Here is a 20657-nt window from a genome sequence, read left to right as displayed (position 1 = left end):
GAAATGCCTTCTCTAAAACTATGAAACACAGACTCGTTCCTCTTTCTCTCTAAATATTTCTCTCCAACCACCCTTAGTATCCTGACGACATCTCTTAGTAGGAAAATCTTATCGCTTAATATTATGGGATAATTAACGAGAGTTTTTTTTTATAGTAAAGTAGTGCATAAACGGGTAGTAACTATAGTATGGCTCGTTAAAGAGAGTATACTTTGTCTTTTTTGAAAGCTCTTGAGTAAAAAGTACCTTTCATTTTCCTACTGCTTTCCAAATATTCAAGTTCAACGTTCCATAACTTCATTAAAATATTACGTAAAAATTAATACTTACGAATATTTAAGAATAGATTCTTATCTACTTTATGTATTTTTTACCATTTTTCTAGCGATATGGATTTTAATATGGCGACGTATAAAGAAATTTACTATTTTGGTTATCAATAAAGATAGAAAATTTTTTTTTGCATTGAAGTATGTATTTTAGTATCAAACGACGATACGGATTAATAATACGGATTTCATAATTTTAAGTAAGAGAGAGAGATAGAAAAACGGTTGAAGATAAAATAAGATTTTTCCTTAAAATTAATAGGATGTTTTGGCTGTAGAAAATAATACAGTCGCCTGATAATATTACACCACAAAAAAAAAAATAGCTGAAGAGAAGAGTACGTGGTATATCTCTGTTGTATACTACATGAATGTTTTAATTATTTCTATGTAGGCAGTCATTCACAAATTTTTCTGGTTATTTATCGATATCCTACAAGTAAGACAAAGATTTTTAACTAAACAATTTTATCAAAATCTAATTTACACTAAAAGAAACATTTTTTAATATTTTTATGGAAATTAAATTTTTACCCTGTAATTTTTGTTCAATTTTTTGTCCCTTTTGATTTGTAACTTCGATAAAAAAACAGTCTACAAAAAACCGTAATTAGCAAATGTTAAAATAGGAAAGCGTATCTTTACTCGGTAATTTTTAACTCGTTTACTAAATGAACAGGTAGTTTTCGGTATTTTTCCTTTCCCGTCTAGATAGGACTACAACAGAGCTATAAGCTCTACAAGGAAAAGTACTGTAATCGGTCCGATTGGGGCATATGCAGATTTTACCGGATCAGACTTTTGATACCTAAGTAACCCAAAAAACCGGATGGAAATTTTCTCAATAAAGGTTGAACTCAATTTTTTAATAAATATTCAAAAAAGGTTGTAGCGTTCGTATGTACGCGTGTGTATTCGGTGTTGGCCTCTAAATCACCTTATATTTACAGAACTGCTGGACCGATATTATATTTAAATAAAATGATAAATATTTTTAATCAAGTTGTGTGTGTAAGCCGTGCATCAGAAACAACCCACAGGTGTAGAATTGTAGGACTTTCCCGGAACGCGACTTTAGCCGCGAGACAGGAATGTCCTACAACTGTGTTATCAGCTTTTTTTTCAAATATTTCCGGTTACTGTATTGAAAAATTTTCCTTAAACAAAAAAGCAAAGGAATAATCTTTTTTAAGAAAAGCAGTATAATACGTTTGAAATAATATACGAAAAGAATCATTTAAAAAAATCTACTTCCTCTTTGTAAAACACATTTTAAAGTTTAACAATAGATAATAAAGGTAAGGTTTAGATGACGGCTGTTTGTCATAAGAGGAGGTGTTTGTGAAATCGGATTTCGTAAAGAGGATTTTCATGTAAAAGCTTAATTAAGCAGAACGGTGTAGTTACGTTCTTAATAAAACTCTTTGCATCAATCAAATTATAAATTCAATACTTATACACAGGATATAATATATAGAGTTAACTTTACCCCTTTTTTTTACATAAAAGAACTTCAGTTTTAAAATCCAATTAATCGTTAAACTAAAGAAATTCAATCGTTCAGTTTTTAAGCTCTGCTATAATTTAAATATTATTTTAATAATTTGTTGTTAACCGATTAAAAATTTTAAATACAGAATTTTCGTATTACTTCTAACTTTAAAATAATGAAATCGACGGTAAAAAAGATTGAAATTATGAATTTAAAAATACAAGTCTAGATTAATCATCCATATCAATTTTTTTTTGTGGGAAACGTTACTGGAATACAACGTGTAACGAATATACTAACTTACATTTGCTTAACAAGCCTTAGAGAGCACACAAGTGAAGGTAATATGATTTATTAAAGTAACAAGCGTTTACCCGCTGAAAAAACAGTGTAATTCAATCCCATACGACAACAATTTTCCCCATATATCCTTTTTTAAGGATTTCTAAAACTTTTTAACTAATTGCTTCCTTTTTTATAAAAAATCATAGTTTACTAGTGTTTACAGAAAAAAATATTTCAATTCTGTTAAACTCATTTAATTAGTATTAAAAATTGTTAACCACTTTATACCTCGTTCTGCAAACGCTTCCAAAATTTTCTAAATATTATGAAATCACAATTTTGTTATAAATAAATCCGATTTTAAAAAGAGTATTTGAAAACCCATGAATTTTTTATTCTGTATGAAAGCATGGAGATTTTTTTTACACCGGTGCACCTTTTTTTGTCAAGGACTGTACGAAAACTAAAATTCAATTTTCAGTTATACGTAGAAATTACATAATATTTTATTACTTTTCTTTTACGATCGTTGAAAGTATTTGATTTTCAAAAGTCTTTATATTCGACGATTCAAAATTATATTCATTACAAACCGTGTTATATATATTATTTTATTAAGACGGATTACTATAATCCCGAATTATTATTACAGTTAGGAATTTTACTCGTTAAGCAACCACCATAAAGGAAATAGATCTACGGGTTGGTCTGCAGGCTGCTCTTTCTACCGAGTAACAACATTGTCTGTACGGTTCCAAGCTCGTTCAGAACGGGTGTAGCAGGTTAAAACCTATGCTCATAGAACGAAAAACGGGGAATAATAGTTCGAGGATAATAACAAGAGGACAGTGAGAGAAAATCTACCCTCGTGGAAACCAAGGTTAGACTCCCTGTTATACAAAAGGAGCATCCTATCCGTTATCACTCGAGAGATCGGGACATTTTTACCCAGATCGTAGCAGCAGTACATTACTATTGACAATTTTATGTTAGCCGATCCAAATTTTTCTGGATAAAAATAATTTTTTCGTTAAAAATTAAAAAGCAGCTGAGAACAGGTAAAGAGGCTTCTTATGGGAAACTACGCCCCTCCCCAATATTGTGTAGCATTTAGGAATATTCAGCAGAAATAATATCCGTTTACCCGAACTCCCACTGAAGAGGAAATTGTAAATAATTCCATCTTTCTGAATAGAACAGATAAAGATTACGAATTAAGAGGAAAAAATAATAATACATGACGTTTAATAAAGCCAAGAAGTTTTTAAAAGATATATATTTACGTTTCATTATCTCCAAGTGAAATATATATTGTCCTTATATGCTTTTACAATTATCTAAACAACTTGTTTGATACGATTAATCAAATCGTATCATAAATAGTGGCCGTATTTAAATTGTGAAAACGTCACTTCTAATCGACTTTAAAAATAAGGTCTAAAAAAATTCTGCGTAATTTATTTATCGCCAGATCTTAATGTTTCATAACAGACTAAAATTTCATTCCGGTTTAGCAGTCTATGTTATCCGATCTACGCCGATAACATTGAGAAAGTGCCGTTAACTTATTCCTAAAGGTCAAATTAAACCGATAATGAAGGAATTTAACTTCAAGTAATTTTGAATCGATCAAGATTCGGTGCCCTGCGACAGGTAAGAGCAATTATAATGATAGTTGTTTTCATCCGGAAAATTTACGGTTTGACTCTTCCCCTATCAAGCTTGGCTTTTTGCAAACGCATCTAATTTCCGTACGATATTTCCACGTACAAACTTCAGGTTTATACGGTTAATTAATTTTTTCAAACCAAAAAATTCTCAGTCAAAATGATGATTATTCAATAATACTTAAAAATTATTTTTTTTGAAACACGAAATTTATCGTAAAATTATTTTATATATTTAAACGCTTGGCACTTTTTACGCGCTACAAATTTCCTCATCGTATTTTTAAATCGCAATCTGTTTTCCGTAAATTATTCGTTTAGAAAAGTTGAATAAATAATTTAAAAAAAGAAAAATACTTTATTAAAAAGTCAAAGTTGTTTAAAGAAAATTATAGAACAACTTATTCAGAAAAAATCTTCCACTGTTTTGAGTAAAAAGTAGAATTACATTATCTTAAAAATGTATTAAATTTTTAATTAAAATATTTAATATCTGATGAAAATTACAAAAAAACAGCAAATGTACACCATGACACGATACACTATAAAGTTTTTCGTACTGAAACAATTTTAAATCGTGCAATCATTAAAAAAAAAAAATTATACGAAGTTATATTTCATTAACTTGAAGTCATTAATAATTGATTTCAGGAGATTAAAAGTAATATTGATAAAAATTAATAGAATATTTATAGTAATTTATTATATGTATAATTTTCATTCGTATATTTAGCCTAAATTAAGTCCAAGGGATTTTTTTACCTATAAAAAATTGCAAGTATTTTTTAGGATATAATACTTATGGTGTATTCTTTTGTGTTTTTTATGCGATTAACTAAAATTTTTCAAATTCAAATGTCGTATTTTGTCATGTTTTAAAAAATATTAGTCTTTTAGAATTTCATAGTAATTTATTGCTTAACGCGTGACATAAAATTTTTAAAAAAACAAGCAGTAAAAATCTTTTTTTGAAATAGTTACACCTTTAACATAAAATTATATCTATAGTTTTTCATTAAATTATTAATATTGTAAATTTACAGAAAACTATTTATTTCCTAACACTGTAACATAAATACGGTTTTATTATAGAATAAACACGGAAACGGGACTTGTTTTAATTTTAAAGTTTATTTCGGATGAAAAATGGAAAATAGTTTTATCGTTGAATAAAAAGATTTCTTCATATTTTTATTTACACATTTTTTACGGAGTGAACTAACAGTTATCAATGTTACCGTAAAGTATTTATAAAATCTCATCCAAATTTAATATCCGAATTTTAAAGAATCTTAATCGGTTCCATAAAATAATTCTTTTATTCACGTCCTGCAACTGATTTTTTACTCTGATATTTGCTATATTAGCTGTTTTTTATATACTAATATAAAATAAAAGATTACACGCCGATTTTATCGAATAAACAGAGCTATTACAAATTTCACGGCAATCTCTCGGGAGATAATTATATAGCCAAATATAAGAGAAAAAGTTCATATACATAACGGTTCGTTAGCAAGTTTCGGTTCGCAAAACATTTAGCCCTGCTTTCTTCTCTCTCTGAGAAACTAAACCGTACTAAAATTCTCGGGATGCAAATCGAGGGGTAAATTTGGCGCTTTCTTACGGTTTTTCATCTAAAAGATTGAATAGAATCGGTCCCAAACCTCTATCTCACTTAGGTTTTACGAAAAACCGGATAAAACGCGAAAACGTTTTTCGGAAAACACACTTTTTTAGGTTTGGAATAAAATATCTTCGTCGATTTACCGATATACAAATAAAAATCTCTAATTAACTTTGTAGAAAATTTAATTCTGAGAAAACCGATGTAAATATCGTTTGTTAAAATTAAACGTAAATTTGAGCGGTTTAACTTTAATAAAAAAGAAAACGCACAAACCGGATCGGAAAATTTATACGATTTTTAACAGAACAATGTTCATCAACATTTCATATGTATACATTTTTACCACATATTTTCACTAAATATTAAACCAAATAATTCTACTACACGAATTACAAAAGGTTGACTAATTAAGGATTGTTTTTTAAACATAAATGCGTGCAGTAAAACAACATATTCCTGTTAAAAGTAAAATAAAAGAAATAAGAATACAACTGGGTTTTAGGATTAACATCGTTTAAATTAACAAGACAACAAAGAAGGGTTGATAATTACAAGCAGACAATAAAATTACATTGAACCGAGTGAAAATTAATGGTTTAAGCTACACGATAAGATTTATTAATTTTAATTAATTATTTGGTAGTAGTAAGTTATTATTCTTTTCATTTACTTTTTCTAAAAGGAATTTAATTTTAAGTGTAATAAATATTAGTAAAAAGTGTTTTTTGTTTGTTATCCGCGAGAAAACTCACCCGGGCTTTCTTCTCACGCGCATGCAACGGCAGTCCGGCACAGTGGAATCCTGGACACTGTAACAGAAATGAACCCCCGGTAAGAACCTAAAAAAACGAATTATTGTTGTGTCACGTCTGTCAATAATTAAATTAAACTTAATTTAATTTTATAATAATAAAATGTTCTAATAGATTTAATATTTGCCAATTTCACATATAATTTTATACGAAACTAAAATAATATTATTAATAAAAGCTCTTAACTAATTAACCTTAAAAATTAAAAAAAGAACTAAATCTTAATAGTATAAATTTAAAAATATAATAACAATAAAAGGAAGAAAAAATAAAAATATATCGAAGAGATTTAACTTCTAAATCTCCTCCCCTTAAAAAAAATAAACATCGTTTGTAGAGTACGGATAAATAATACCGTAAGTAATTCCAAAATATTATTTAACATATTTTTTTAATTTTAAAGAACGAAAGAAATCGCAAAATAATTTTTAAATCGTTAAATAAAAGTATAAACGACGGTCAAAATAAAGCACAGATCAAAAGCATATCTACAAAAAAAAGAAGCTGTAACGCACAAAAATAGTTAGCTTTTACAATCTCTAAGAATCGTAAAGAAATTCTTGAGAAAGTTAGCACGATCTGTACCTCTTTTATAACGGTGAAATACGGATAACAGCAACCAGAAAGGAAATGAATTAAAAGCCGTCGAAACGCGATGACGCATGAGAATTTTGAAAATCTGAGCGAGTTTAAAATTTTTAAGATGTAAATGTAAAACCGATGATCGTGGGAGAAAATCTCGGTAAAATCTTGTCAAGAGACAAACCGACTGTAAGTTGGTCAACAGGAATTAAACAACCGGGTTTAGTTAATTCCGGAGATAGAAGGTATAAAATTTGAGAAGAAAACCAAGATCGATTTATAAAAAACAATGTAGGAAATGACAATTATGTTGAGGTTAAAAGATCGACGAGAATGGAAATCGGTATCGAACTGGTCAGATCGTTAATGAATAATAAAGAAATAAAATTTTAATGTTTTGATTTTTTTTCACGACGGTTAAAAAGGATAAATATTTTGAAATACAAAATTTTACAAGGTAAAGCATAATTTTACAACATTAGAAATAAGTATAGTTTCAAACGTGTATCGCCATTAATTTATTAATAATATTACAACAAAAAATATTTTCTAGCGGTAAAAAGTTACGTTTAAAATAACTTCCTAATTTTTGTTAAAATACATTTATTTATAGTCGTATCAACAATTAAAGTCATTAGCGAGTTATCAGTATAACGTAACTGTACCGGTAAATTTGTAGTCTTGAACAAACTGAGGTCCACTACTCCTGAGAAATGCGGTTGATTGAAATCCAACCGCCAAATATCTGTACCTAAGATCTAGTATTCAAATCCGAATAAAAGTCTGCCTTTACTAGGATTTGCACCTGAAAATTTCGACTTCGAAATCAGATGATTAACGAAGACGAGTTTACCGCTAGACCGACCCGGTGGATTAAATTCCTTATTTAAATTACGTCTTTTCATAATTTTTCTCCGATTTTTTCATAAAATAGAAGGGAAGCTTAACTCGTAATCGCTGACTACGCCTCGATTGCAATTATCACTAAAATTTTTATCATCACAACTACTGAGTATGAGGTTGTAAAAAATTTTCCTCGGCTCATTACTAAATCGTTATATTTTGAACAAAATTTACATTACTAAATTCAGTCGATTTGTTTTGTATAAATGTTCTGAAATAATTTTAATAAAAATTTCAAGAAGTTAAATAAAAAGTTTTATTAATAAATAAATTTTTATTTTTATTAACAAATCCTATTAATTCATAAAATACAGTCGTAATATTTGTACGCTGTAATTAAGTCAAAAATAGTAATTACGATTTTTAACGACAATAATTATTATTTTGAAATGAAAAAGTTTATAAACGGTTTTAATTTATAACTGTCTTTTTTTTTAAACAAAAGTTAGAAAATTCTTCATACTAATTTAAACTTATATCTTTAAACCGTAAAAATAATGGTTAATTATATTAATGTTACAGTTTTTTAGTAACAGAAGTAAAAAAAATTACATTAAATTACCTTACTCGTATGATATATTTAAATAAAGATTAAGAAGTTCTATATATCAATTTTTTTTTTAATTCTGAAAATATGAATTCTCATTGCCACGTTGAAAATAAACTGTACTCCGACCGAAATTTACGTATAAAAAATATTATTATTTAGATTAGACATTAGAAGGAAATTACTTAAATACTTTTATAGAATTGAAGATTACCTGTGATAACTGTTAAGTAAAACAAATAGTAAAAAATAATGAAAACAGATATATAAATTTACAATTCAATTTTAAAAGTAACAGAAATTCCTAATTATAAATAAAATTTAAACACAAAAAAAACATATGATTAAACATGAAGTTGGCAAACATAGCGGTAATATTAATCATAAATCATATTTAAATTTTTTATCTACATATATTCATCTAAAAAATTTTTAATTACTGTGCAATGTGCTTATCTACCGTAAAATATTTTTTGTGCAAGCATGTGTGTTGTTAACATTATTCCCTATGCACTCTATGTTTATTCATAAGAAACTACTTAAAAGAGTAAAAAATAATAATAAAAATTAAAAAACATAACTACTGTAAAAGGCTTTTTTAAATATATAATCACTCCGTAGAGAAATTACTTCATTAAAAATAAAAGTAAAACGCATTACATATACCGCTATAAATTTAACATAAAATATGTTTCCTATGCTTTTAAAACACGTTAATGTTAAACTAATTATGCGGTACCCGTTTAACAACGACATCGTTCGTTACTTTACTTAAATATAACACGAAAAGAATTTTACCTCGAACGATTTATAATTATAAAAACCGTTACAAATACTTAAGTTTTAACAGATTATTTTATAGGTAAATAAGTCATTCTTTAAATCCTTTCCCGTAACTTAAAGAACTTAAATTTTCAGTTCTACTTAATTGAAGTCGCATATAAATGATAAAAATTCAAAAATACTCGTAACAGATGTTTTTACGTTGCCAAGAGATAAAAACGACACTCTTCGTAAATTACAAAAAAAATCTTATAATATTAATACATCATGTAATTATGTATAAGGAAACAACAAAAAGTAAATATAGAATATTCAAAAGACCGTTTGTCATTTACTAAAAAAAAAAAATACCATTTAATACGTCCAGCGAGGTAGAAGGTTAAAAGTTTAAAGTATGTTTTAATACGAAATTAAGGATGTTTCTGTGCGAGAAAAATTATTATAATTTTTTATATTTAATAAATTTTGGATAAAAAAACAGCTTCTAATCAACGTACGAGTATATTTATATAATGTACTATAAATCACTTACCTATCAGGATAAAGAAACTATTATTTAAATTAAATATACACGAGTATAATATTATATTTTTAAAGATCGGTATTATGTTCACCAAACGTTGCGTGAAAGTTAATCTTGAATCTTTTTATTCATCGCATTTTGTAAGCGGTAAATAAGAATCGTTAAATAAAAAAAAAACCAGCTTCTCTTTATCTCAAAGTGTTAATGTAAAAAAAGATTAAAACAGCGAACAAGTATTTTAGTTATGTCAACAAAAAGACAAATATTATATTATTTTTGAGTCGACCGGTGTTATCTATAACCTAAACAAAAGTGTACGTAATCTACTATGAAGTAAACCTCAAACAGCACTAACGGACGATTCATGAGCAGTTGCTCTTCCGTAAAAAAAATGCACAAAACCTACAAAAATTTGTTAAAAAGATATTTTTTGGTTTGATATTTTACACAGCACGGTTATTCAATGTATAAAATCGTTAAAAATTAAACGCAAATAACCTAAACTTGATACAAAATTTGTAAAAATATAATATTGATAATCCTTCAGAATTTTCAAAATAATTTGTTCCGTTTAGTCGAGAGGTAAAATCAGATTTTCCAAAACGTATCAACTAGACAGATAAAGGTAATTTTAAACCGAACGGTCGTTACAGTGTTTACTAAAGAACCTAATGAAATATTGAAAAAAAAAATTAAAAGTATTTCTGGTTTACTTGTACTGACAGGTATTTGCAGCGTCCAAATTAAGTGCTTATTATTTTTTCCACCGAAGGTAAGTTTTATTATGTACTTTACGTTTTACGAATTATTTTACGTATTTACTTTTTATTACGGAACTGTAACTAAAGAATCGTAACATTACAAGAAATAATTGCGAGTTACAAAAATGTTGGTTATATTAATTTAATTTGGCGATGTTCCTTTGTATAACATGTAGATATACGGAATGTCCTGAAGTATAACTTGGAAAATATTATCGGAGAGCGATGATCAGTAGGTCGTCTCCAAGGTTATGCGATCTCTCTCTCTCTTTCCTCCTAACTTTAATTCACCGTTCATCGCAAACCGTTTTCATAAAAGCCCAAAACTTTCATTTGTGAACGGTTACTGATAATTTCAGTCGATAAACACTGAAAGAACGCGGTGCATAATCGAGCACACTGAAAAGTTAAATCCTCAAAAACGGTTTACTGATCGTTTTTAACAAATTTTATAAGTTTTAAAATAAATAATTATAATTATTTTTCGCTAACTTAAAAATTACATTATTAAACGACCGTCGAATGAAGTTCTTTCAAGGGTTACGATTTTCGTAGGTTGCTACACTGATGTTTTATTAATCAATTTGTTGTTAGAATTCAGGATCGCTGAAAATGCAGTAATCGCTGCATTGTGTAGGTTAGGTTGATAAAAATAGTCAACACAAACAAACAGATCAGTCTGTTGTAATATTATCAAGATATATTAGTATTTTTCTACCTTTTTTCGGTAAAAAGACTTTTAGGACATTCATATTTAAAAAAATAAAATCTCAACAAAATAATGTTTTAATTTAAGAACGAAAACAATGACCGATGATGAACAATATAATCAAATCAATGAAAATAAAATCATAATAAAGGAAGGTGTTGTACTCGACTTCCATTAACTGGAATGTACTATGAATGAATCCCATTTAGACGGTTCATTCCGTAACATTGTCTGCAAGCTAACTGTACGTTTCTGAGTCCAATTCCCAAAGTAAACTCCATTTCAATTTATTCCTGATTTTAGTCCGATGTCTACCAATCAATATGTGCTTTCCCTGTTCGTTTTTCTTATATATATATATATATATATACAAACACACACACGCAGACAGACACACACACACACACACACACACACACACACACACACACACACACACACACACATTATAGCTATAGACTATTTAAAAGAGAAGTAGTTCTCACAGAAGAGCTAAAATAAGTTTTTTTTTAAAATAAAAAAAGTTGTTATACTTCAAAATAATATGTCTGTCATCAGACAAATTTTAAAATAATTTAACGTAAAAACCATTATTACAGAATTATTACAAGTATTTCATATACATAAAAAAATTAAAGTTACATTAAAATAAAAAATATAACCTAACTGATCAGAAAACATAAATAAAATTGAATTGATTAAAAAATAAACTTTCTAATTTAATCAATTAATATAAATTTTTATATTAGTTAAATTATCATATTGGCAGAATTAGTTTTATTTTTAATAAAGAAAAGATGTCAAACGATAATATCATCTGAAACAAAAAACTAAGTGATATATTTACGATGTTCAAAACAATATCAAAGATTCTTACAAAAAATACATACATATTTAAAAGTACAAAATCAATCCAGGTAGATAGTATGGAAATTGAAACGAAATAAATTTATTGATACCGATCAGCTACCTCAGGTTTTTTTTTATTAAAACAAAAAAAGAAGACATTCAACAAATCAATAAACGTGAAGAATCAAAAGCAAAGATAAAACACGACTTGATTTTAACTCGTTTAAACCGACTTATCACCAGAGTAGATATAAATTTAACAATACAAAATATAAATAACATTAATTATACGCTTTCCTTTTTTTTATACAAAAATAATAAATACCAAATATAATAAAGATTAAGTTCACTTTTTATTGTATTTTCATTTTAAAATTAATAAAAGATAACTTTTACAAAGTAATACATTTTTTCTATCGACCATTTTCATTGAAATTTAACGATTTAATTTCTTGACGGTATGATGATAATTCTTTAAACACCTTCAAACCTGACTTGTGGACATACACGAAAATTTTATCGTTTATTAGACTGATACAATACATTAGTGTGATAAACGTCTACAAAAAAAAAATTAAAAACCGATTTCAAAATGTATTTAGAAAAAGATTTCCAAAATGTGTTTTCAAAATTCCGATGCAGTTTCTTCATAAATAACATTGCAGGTGACGTAGTTGTAATTTGAATTTTATTTTAAAATAACCCGGTAATATAATCCGAACACTATGTATTTAGAAGTATTGTAGTTTTTTTATGCTATAAATGACAACAATATTGTACTTTCCTAATTAAAAATCAGCTTTTACAAAGAATCAAATATGCAGGATGCAGGAATAAACTATTTCTATATATATATATATATATATATATATATATATATATAGTTTTTTTTTTTTTTGCTTATATTTAGTATAGATATGAGAGACGATTGCAATCAATACATGGATGTTAATAAGTGACATTTTTTTCTGAATTAAAATATTGGAATAAATATCGTCGATAATATTGAAGATGATGAGAGAGTGGTACCGGTGTCTCATCTACAATGCTTTGAGCTACGAATCATTAAGTGTACTCGTACAGTCAAGTAGTTAATTTTATTTACTATGCATTTGGCACCGTCGGTATTAATACAATTGTAGATGTTTGCGACTACTATGATAATAGTTGCAAACATCTTATAAACATGACGTTACTGTCTTATTAATATATTAATTAATTTTATTTTTGACGTATAAATATAACAATTTAATTTTAAAAACGATTATCGATTTGAATTTAAATTAACATCCCTGAAAATGGATTAACAGCTCCGAAAGTACTAGGATTTACACCTTTTAAATTGTCGGTAAGTGGAAACTTAATTTATACAGTTAATTTGATTTTTATTCGTTTGTTCATTTTTTTTTAATCGCATTCGTTTATTTACAATATGTTCCAAGAATGAACCATAAGCAAATAGAATTACAATACGTGCTTGATGAGGGGTTTCCAATGAATCCATTCAATAAAACATACACATAATAGTAGTTGAAATGTGACGTAAATATAATATAGTATTTAAACAGTTAAGACAATACTTCATTTGTACAAATGCACTCCGAACAGATTCACTTCATAAAAAGTACAAAAGTCCGTAAAACCCAAACAACAAAAAAATTAAATAATAATAATAAATATTATAATAATATATTATATAATAATATTTTGGGCTGCACCCAAAACTGGTGAAAATGTTGGAGCTGACGATGACGAGCACCCGGTCGAAGGTAAAGTTCAGGAGGGAGATATCAGAACCTTTTGACATAAAAACTGGTCTCAGGCAAGGAGACGGATTGTCACCATTACTGTTTAATTGCGCATTAGAATACATCATGCGACATTAGTACGAACAAAATCCAGAGAGAGAAAAAATTGGAAGTAAATTTTAACAACGTAAGCCTTAACTGCCTTGGCTTCGGAGACGATCTAGTTTTCCTTGCAGAACAGAGGAAGAGGCTGAACGCCAGATAGAATCATTGGCTTCTATCGTAGCGAAAATTGGACTTCAGATCTCATACGAGAAGACAGAAGCAATGTTCACTAGAGAGACACAGCGGAAACATTTGGAAATCAACGGTCGCAGAATTAAAATAGCGTCAAAATTTAAATATTTGGGTGAATCCATCACGTGGAATCTAAACGAGAAAATAGCCTGGCAAGAAAGAGCACACAGACTAGCAATGGCACAAGTGGTCACACGAAACACCTATAACAAGAAATGCATCTCCAAACAAGCCAAGATAAGACACTATAATACCGTGATCAAACCGATAGTAATGTATAGGAGTGAAACACTGGGTCAAATCAAGATAGCATCGAGAACTGGAAAATTGGCCAAAATAGAAAGAAGGATCGTAAGGACCTGAATTGGCGGGGTAAACTTGGTGGAAGGAAAGTGGAGATTACTCCTAAACCGTAAAATCTATGAGGTCGTTACACCAATTACAGAAGAAATAAGAAAGAAGAGAATAAAATTCTTCGGCCGCCTCTTGCGTTTGGAGGAATCAAGGAAAAGTAAACGACTCTTGGAAAGATTGCTAAAGCTAAAAACGCAACCGGTGTGGCTCACTGAGGCGCTTCAAGACATCAAAGAAGGAGGCATTGCACTGCAAGATCTCAGAACAGGGTCTGGAAATTATAACAATTTGCCCGGTGTTAAATTAGCAGAAAAGCCTAAAAAGAGAACGAGGACGGTTTGGACAGAGGAACGGAAAAGGGAAGAGTATTGGAAGATAAGAAAGACTAAACATAAATGACTAATTGGTTCTTCCGCCGTAACAAAAAAAAGAAAAAATATTATTATTATTATTATTACTAATAATAATAATATTATTATTAATACGACAAAGGAAACGAAAAACAAAACAGGAATATAATTTACTTATGAAAGGAATTTAGATCCTTCATCAGGCACAGAGAAGACTTTCATCACTTAAGGGATGTCATCCCAGCACAAGATTCACCCAGACTTTTCCAAGTCCAGCACGGGAAGAAGTATGAATCGCCAGACATACTCACTGTTGTCTAGGAGCTTCAGCGCTAGATAGTTCAAATGATTACCTAATCGTTGTTTGTAATGCGAACCGAATCGCTTAATTCCCTCGCGGACACACAATCCCAGATAGTTATGAATTTCTTCGTTCCGTGCAAACCACGGCACCTCTGTAATGATTTTTGCCATTTTATTTTGGAAGCGTTGAATAACCTCAATGTCGCTCTTGCTCGTCGTACCCGATAGTATACCGTACCTCAAAATGGATTTCAGAATGACCTTGTATATTAAAAATTCACATTTTTTGTTGTTGGACTACGACAAATGCGTGTGCGTAGTAACCAATAAAGCTCCTTAAACTTGATGTTTAGCTGTTTTCTCTTCTCGTTTACGCGGTTCTTCCACGTCAAGCGACGATGAAGGTGGTACCGTACTTAGTCAGAATGCGGGTGAAAACGCCGTCTAGGTTGGCCGGAGACAGTTACCCTTTCTTAAACGTGACACGGCTAGATTTACTGGGATTCACTTTCACTCTCGGCTTTGCTAGCCGTTCGCCGATCAGGTTGAAGATTCTTCGAGGCCAGACGAGGGTTTTCATCGACAGCCAGGCGTCGCGTCATAAGCAACGTAGAGGCGATGGTTACGTAGTCCAGAGCCGGAAGGTCCGAAGTGAAAATTGAGTATAGGACTGGTCCCAAAACAGAGCTCTGAGGAAACCCCCGAAAGAATCCAGATAACTCGTCGTTGCACCTGATCTGGGAAAAACTTCAATCGAGGTAATTACCAAATTACCTCTGAAAGACTAAATAGAAAGGTTGAGGAAGGCTGTGCTTAGCTTATGTTCGTAAGTGGTTTTTATAAATCATTATTATTCTTTTTTTCTATTTTTATCAAAGTTAGTGCATTTGTAAATGTTATAGTTTCAACAATGTTGAAACTATGACTTTTAACTATATTATGTGTAAAATTTTCATATTGTTAAAATCGTACATATTTAATTTATGTGAGATAATATGCAAAGGTTTCTTCAGTTGTAAACGTAATGCTTCTTAAAATTTCTTTATCTTTGGTGAATGCACGCACATCCAGTTTGAAAAATTTAATAATTACTGCAATCAATTTAGTTTAAATTAAATTTTTCAGTCGTTTATATTGAAACATTTGTTTTGTTTTCCCCTAATAAATGAAAGGAATGTTTATAAAAGCCTATCTCTGTGGCAGAAAGTGATCTACGACAGTGATATCTGACTTCAAAACATTTTGGTTCAAACCCCGGTTAGGTTTCATATCTTATCATTAAAAAAAAATAAAGCTGAAACCGGGCATAGGCATAGGCCTATGTCCGGTAAATATAGATTTACCGGAGAGAGAATAAATAAAAACTATATGAATCAGTGTTTCACAATACAAAGAGGTACACTAATTACTCCAGACTTTCTTATATACATATATATTTCTGCAACCAGATTTCTAGCTTCTTCCGGGTCTCTCTCTCTCTCTCTCTCTCTCTATGTATGTGTGTGTGTGTGTGTGTGTGTGCGCGCGCGCGCGCGAGTGTGTGTGTGTGTGTGTGTGTGTGTGTGTGTGTGTGTGTGTGTGTGTGTGTGTGTGTAATGCCACCGGCTGATGTACCTGCAATGTAGGCGTAAATGTACCGGTAAACATGTAGTATGGAACAGACTCAGGACGACCACTCCTGAGACCTGTAGTTAATTGAATCCTAAGCACCAAAGAACACCGGCATCCACAGTCTAGCATTCAAATCCATATAAAAGCAACTGCCTTAACAAGGACTCGAAACATAGAACTCTTTACTTCAAAAATCTGCTGATTTTGCGATGAAGAATTTAACCACTAGACTAACCAGGCGTATTCCATCCAGTCTTTCTTACGGCTAATAAATTAAAATATTTGATGTACAAAAATAACAGCATAGCTGCTATTCCTAAGCGTAATAATATTCACTGCACAGCCAACCTTTAAAATGAAGGTAATGCTGGAATATCACCTGTTCTTTGATGAACTTGATACGCTATGAGCAACATTATACTCAACCGTAAAGAAAACAACGGCAAGCCACTTCACTCCTCATTTTCTCTAATAAGCTCCGTATTGTTATCGTGATCTAAAAATCTTGAAAATACAGTTCGATTGTTTTTCATTAGCTTATTTGATCGATTTATGTTGACTTTAAGATTTATGATTTTTTTGTTGCAAGATTTATGCCGCATCTTTTCCGTATTCTGTATAACATTTCCAAAAGTGTAGATAAGCGTCACAATTATTGCTTCACGACAAAAAGAGGTACATCTACGTCAGCTAGATATTTTATTCTGCAAGAATTTTTTTTATGATTATAGCATGAACGTAGTAATATGAAATGGAAGTCGATTTTTCATTCAATACAGCAGTCCTTGGAAATAATATATAGTAGACGGCACAAAATATGCGGTAAAGCTGTTATGTTCGTATTGCGTGGGCCGATTACATGTCGATGGCAAGAGTGTATATAATATATGCGGAAAAGCTGTTGTGTTTTTGCTACGTGGACGGATTATATGAACGGTATCCCCCTCGTTACGGTAAGTAACGCTTTAAGAATTTTTTACTGAATTTCTATTTTAAAATTCCTAGTTTGTAATTTTAAAAATCCTTTATTATAATAAGGCAAATAACATCCCATATCCTTAATAAAGTAACCCACGATCTTTGTAAAATTTTTCGATTCGATTAACGAGTGAACGAGTTAACGTATCGAGTTAACGAGTTAGAAGAACGCAGAAAAATCTCTCCGGTAGGAGATATTTGTAATAAATAAATTTTTATAAATATAGCCTGGTAATATAATTTTATAATATAACGGGAGAAAGTAAATAATAAACATACTGCTACTTGCATTGTTTCAGAAGAATATCGATTCGGTAAAACATTTATTTGACAAAATACGTGAAAATGCAAGCTTATAAGAACAACCAAAATTAAATATTATTGCCGCACAAAAATACCTGTAGGATGAGATATATTGATTCATCAAAAACCTTTCTCATTGCATTTTATGTATTCTGTCAAATAACTTGGGATGTTTATTGATCGCTTAGTATGCGCGCAAACATTTTATTTACAAGCTTACAATATACTACAACTCGACTACTGGCTTGTTTAAAAATAAAATGAAATAATTTTTAAAACTGCGTTTTAATAAAATACTCGATATTTTATGACGTATTAATATTTGTACTTTTTTTTGTTTACTTTTTTTTACTAATATAACAACTGCTGTATGTTTTGTATAATTTATTTATTGTAATAAGCATATCGTAGTACCTTCTACTGCACAACTAAAGTAGCATTTTAATTTTCTCTAATATTTATGCAAATTAAATGTTAAAATGAATGTACCAGAACCAAACAATTTAGCGGTGAAAATATATAGGAATATGGGAGTTGATAATTTCACTGCCATAGGTGTAAAAAGAGATGATGTAGCTAACACCAAGCCCGACAGCCTTTAATTTATTCATCATATTAAGGTACGCATCAACCGAGTAAGTCGGGTAGTCGCCTATTTAATTTTAAATATTTAACCGTTTGATTACACAGACCGCTAAAAAATTTATCCAGAAAACACATTTTAAAAAACAACTTGTAAGAATCAATTTCTCAATCGTGATTACCGCTGATATATTAATAAATTATTAAATATTATTAAAAAGTACAAATCCACCTTACCGGCAATTAATTTTGAACTTTTCAAGATCTTTCAGTCCTTAGACCATCGTCAGGAGATTAAAATATCATAATAAAATAAAGTTAAAAAATAAAAATATTAAGCAATCATGACTGGCTGCTACTTATACAGTATACATCATACTGATAACTAGCAACTAGTCATGACTGCTTAATATATTTATTTTTTATTTTATAATGTATACATTATAGAATAAAAAATTAACTGCTGGTAAGGTGAATTTGTACTTTTTAATAAATAACTTATAGTTAATTTTTTTTTGCATTGACTTTTTTTACGAGAAATATCAATTTAGTAATTTATTAGTGTAATTAATCTACTGAAAAATATTTTTATGGTTTTTTAAATTCGATCTTCGTGGCCGATCGATAGCGTCTCGACCTTTCATCCGGAGATCCTGGGTTCGACTCCCGGTCAAGCATGACATTTTACATGCATTACTAATTTCCATTTCAATATTCTCATACAAGCTTAATAGTATAAGCCTTTGTAGTGAATTAATTCGTAAAAAAATCAGACGTTGCGTTTGCTAGCTGGAAACAAAAACGAATACAGAGCCCTTAACATTTAATTTTATCATGCGTTGCACCACAAGATAAGAAATTCAAGATTTTTCATCGAAAATGTACTGCTTATTAGTAAATAATGTAAATCTGATTACAGCATTAAAATTTACCTTTAAGACATCCAAATTGGGGGAAAGTTACATCGATGTCACCTTGGTGACGGGCGATCTGCTTAAAAGTAACCAGTAGTTGGACTGTCTGGCTCGAGGTCAGTGTGACCGATAATAGGCATATAACCTATAAAATCGCATAAGGAAGCGGTCAAAGAACTTCAGATTCGGGTGGTTGTAACCTAAGGGGACTGGATCAGGACGATCTGCGGCGCGAATGCGTAGCTGCATTACAGGGGTTTGAGTGGCGCATGGAGCGCAGCGAGGAGATGGAATTTGTGGCTGAGCGATTTGACCACGCCATCAAGACTGGGTGCTACAGAGTCCTACAGCGACCTAGGTCAATAGACGGAGTCTTGTGCAGAGCCAGTCCGCTGATTTTAGAATCCCTGGAGCCGTCATGACACTTTTTCTGAAGGATCGTCTGTTAACCGCAGGCGAAAACTCGGAAAAAAGTAGTGGTCCTCTGACATTAGTGTGCTGCACGCAAGAGTAAAATCTGCTAGGAAACGGTAAAAGCGTTGAACTTGCATCGATGATGCGCACACGGAATATCTCCAGATCTACCGGCGCGTAGACCTACCGGCTGTCATAAGACAGCCACTTGTGCAAACTGTTCTCAGGGTGCCTTAGCCGGGGCTCCTTTCCAACTTGTTGGAAAGTAGCCTTGGTGAGGGTGGCCTTAAAACCTGAAAGGGATCCGTGTGAGTTCGGAAGTTATCGACCCATCAGCCTCTTGCCAATTCTCGGTAAGTTTCTGGAAAGGCTGGTTGTGGAACGGCTCCGGGAAAACATCGATGTAAACGAATTTCTAAATCGAGGCCAATTTGGCTTCATGGAAGAGGTTATCACCGAGTATTGCATCCTAAATGCACTTGCCGTAGTGGAAAGCGCCGACTGTAAATATGTTTTGGCAATTTTTATTGACATAGAGGCAGCATTTCCTTCCCTGTGTTGGAGTTCTGTCCTCTATGAGTTAGAACGCCGCAATGTTCCCCAAGCCCTACAGGCTGTTATGCGTGACTACTTGTCTAACCGCAAGGCTCTGTTCAAAGATGCGCTCCTAGTTCCGATCCTAGCCCGAGGATTCCGTTCTAGGTCTTCTGCTGTCGAACCTAGTTTTTGATGGATTTCTAGAATTTTATATCCAGCGGGGGTCAAGGCCCAGAATTTCACCGATGACTATCTCTCTTTGGTTCAAGGTAATTCACAACCACCGCTGGAAGTAAGAGCGTAAGCAGCCTTGTTAGCTGCACAGAGCTAAATAGACAATCATAATCTAAAGATTTCTGTGCCCAAGACGAAGTATATGCTTCTGACGGGCGCA

General features: G+C 30.7%; 1 protein-coding gene across 1 annotated transcript in view; it reads right to left on the bottom strand.

Annotated features, from left to right (window-relative positions):
* The window catches only part of LOC142324681 (neurexin 1-like), a 449926-nt gene that overhangs the window by 344187 nt on the left and 85082 nt on the right, over window positions 1-20657 (bottom strand). The window contains exon 2 of the mRNA XM_075365568.1: window positions 6156-6212. Within this exon, the coding sequence (XP_075221683.1) occupies window positions 6156-6212 (57 nt within the window). The remainder of the gene's footprint in view (window positions 1-6155; window positions 6213-20657) is intronic.

The sequence above is a fragment of the Lycorma delicatula genome, chromosome 5 (genome assembly GCF_047948215.1).
Source record: "Lycorma delicatula isolate Av1 chromosome 5, ASM4794821v1, whole genome shotgun sequence".
NCBI lineage: Eukaryota > Metazoa > Arthropoda > Insecta > Hemiptera > Fulgoridae > Lycorma > Lycorma delicatula.
The sequence above is the reverse complement of the archived record's forward strand: the minus strand, read 5'-3'. Positions and strand labels throughout refer to the sequence as shown.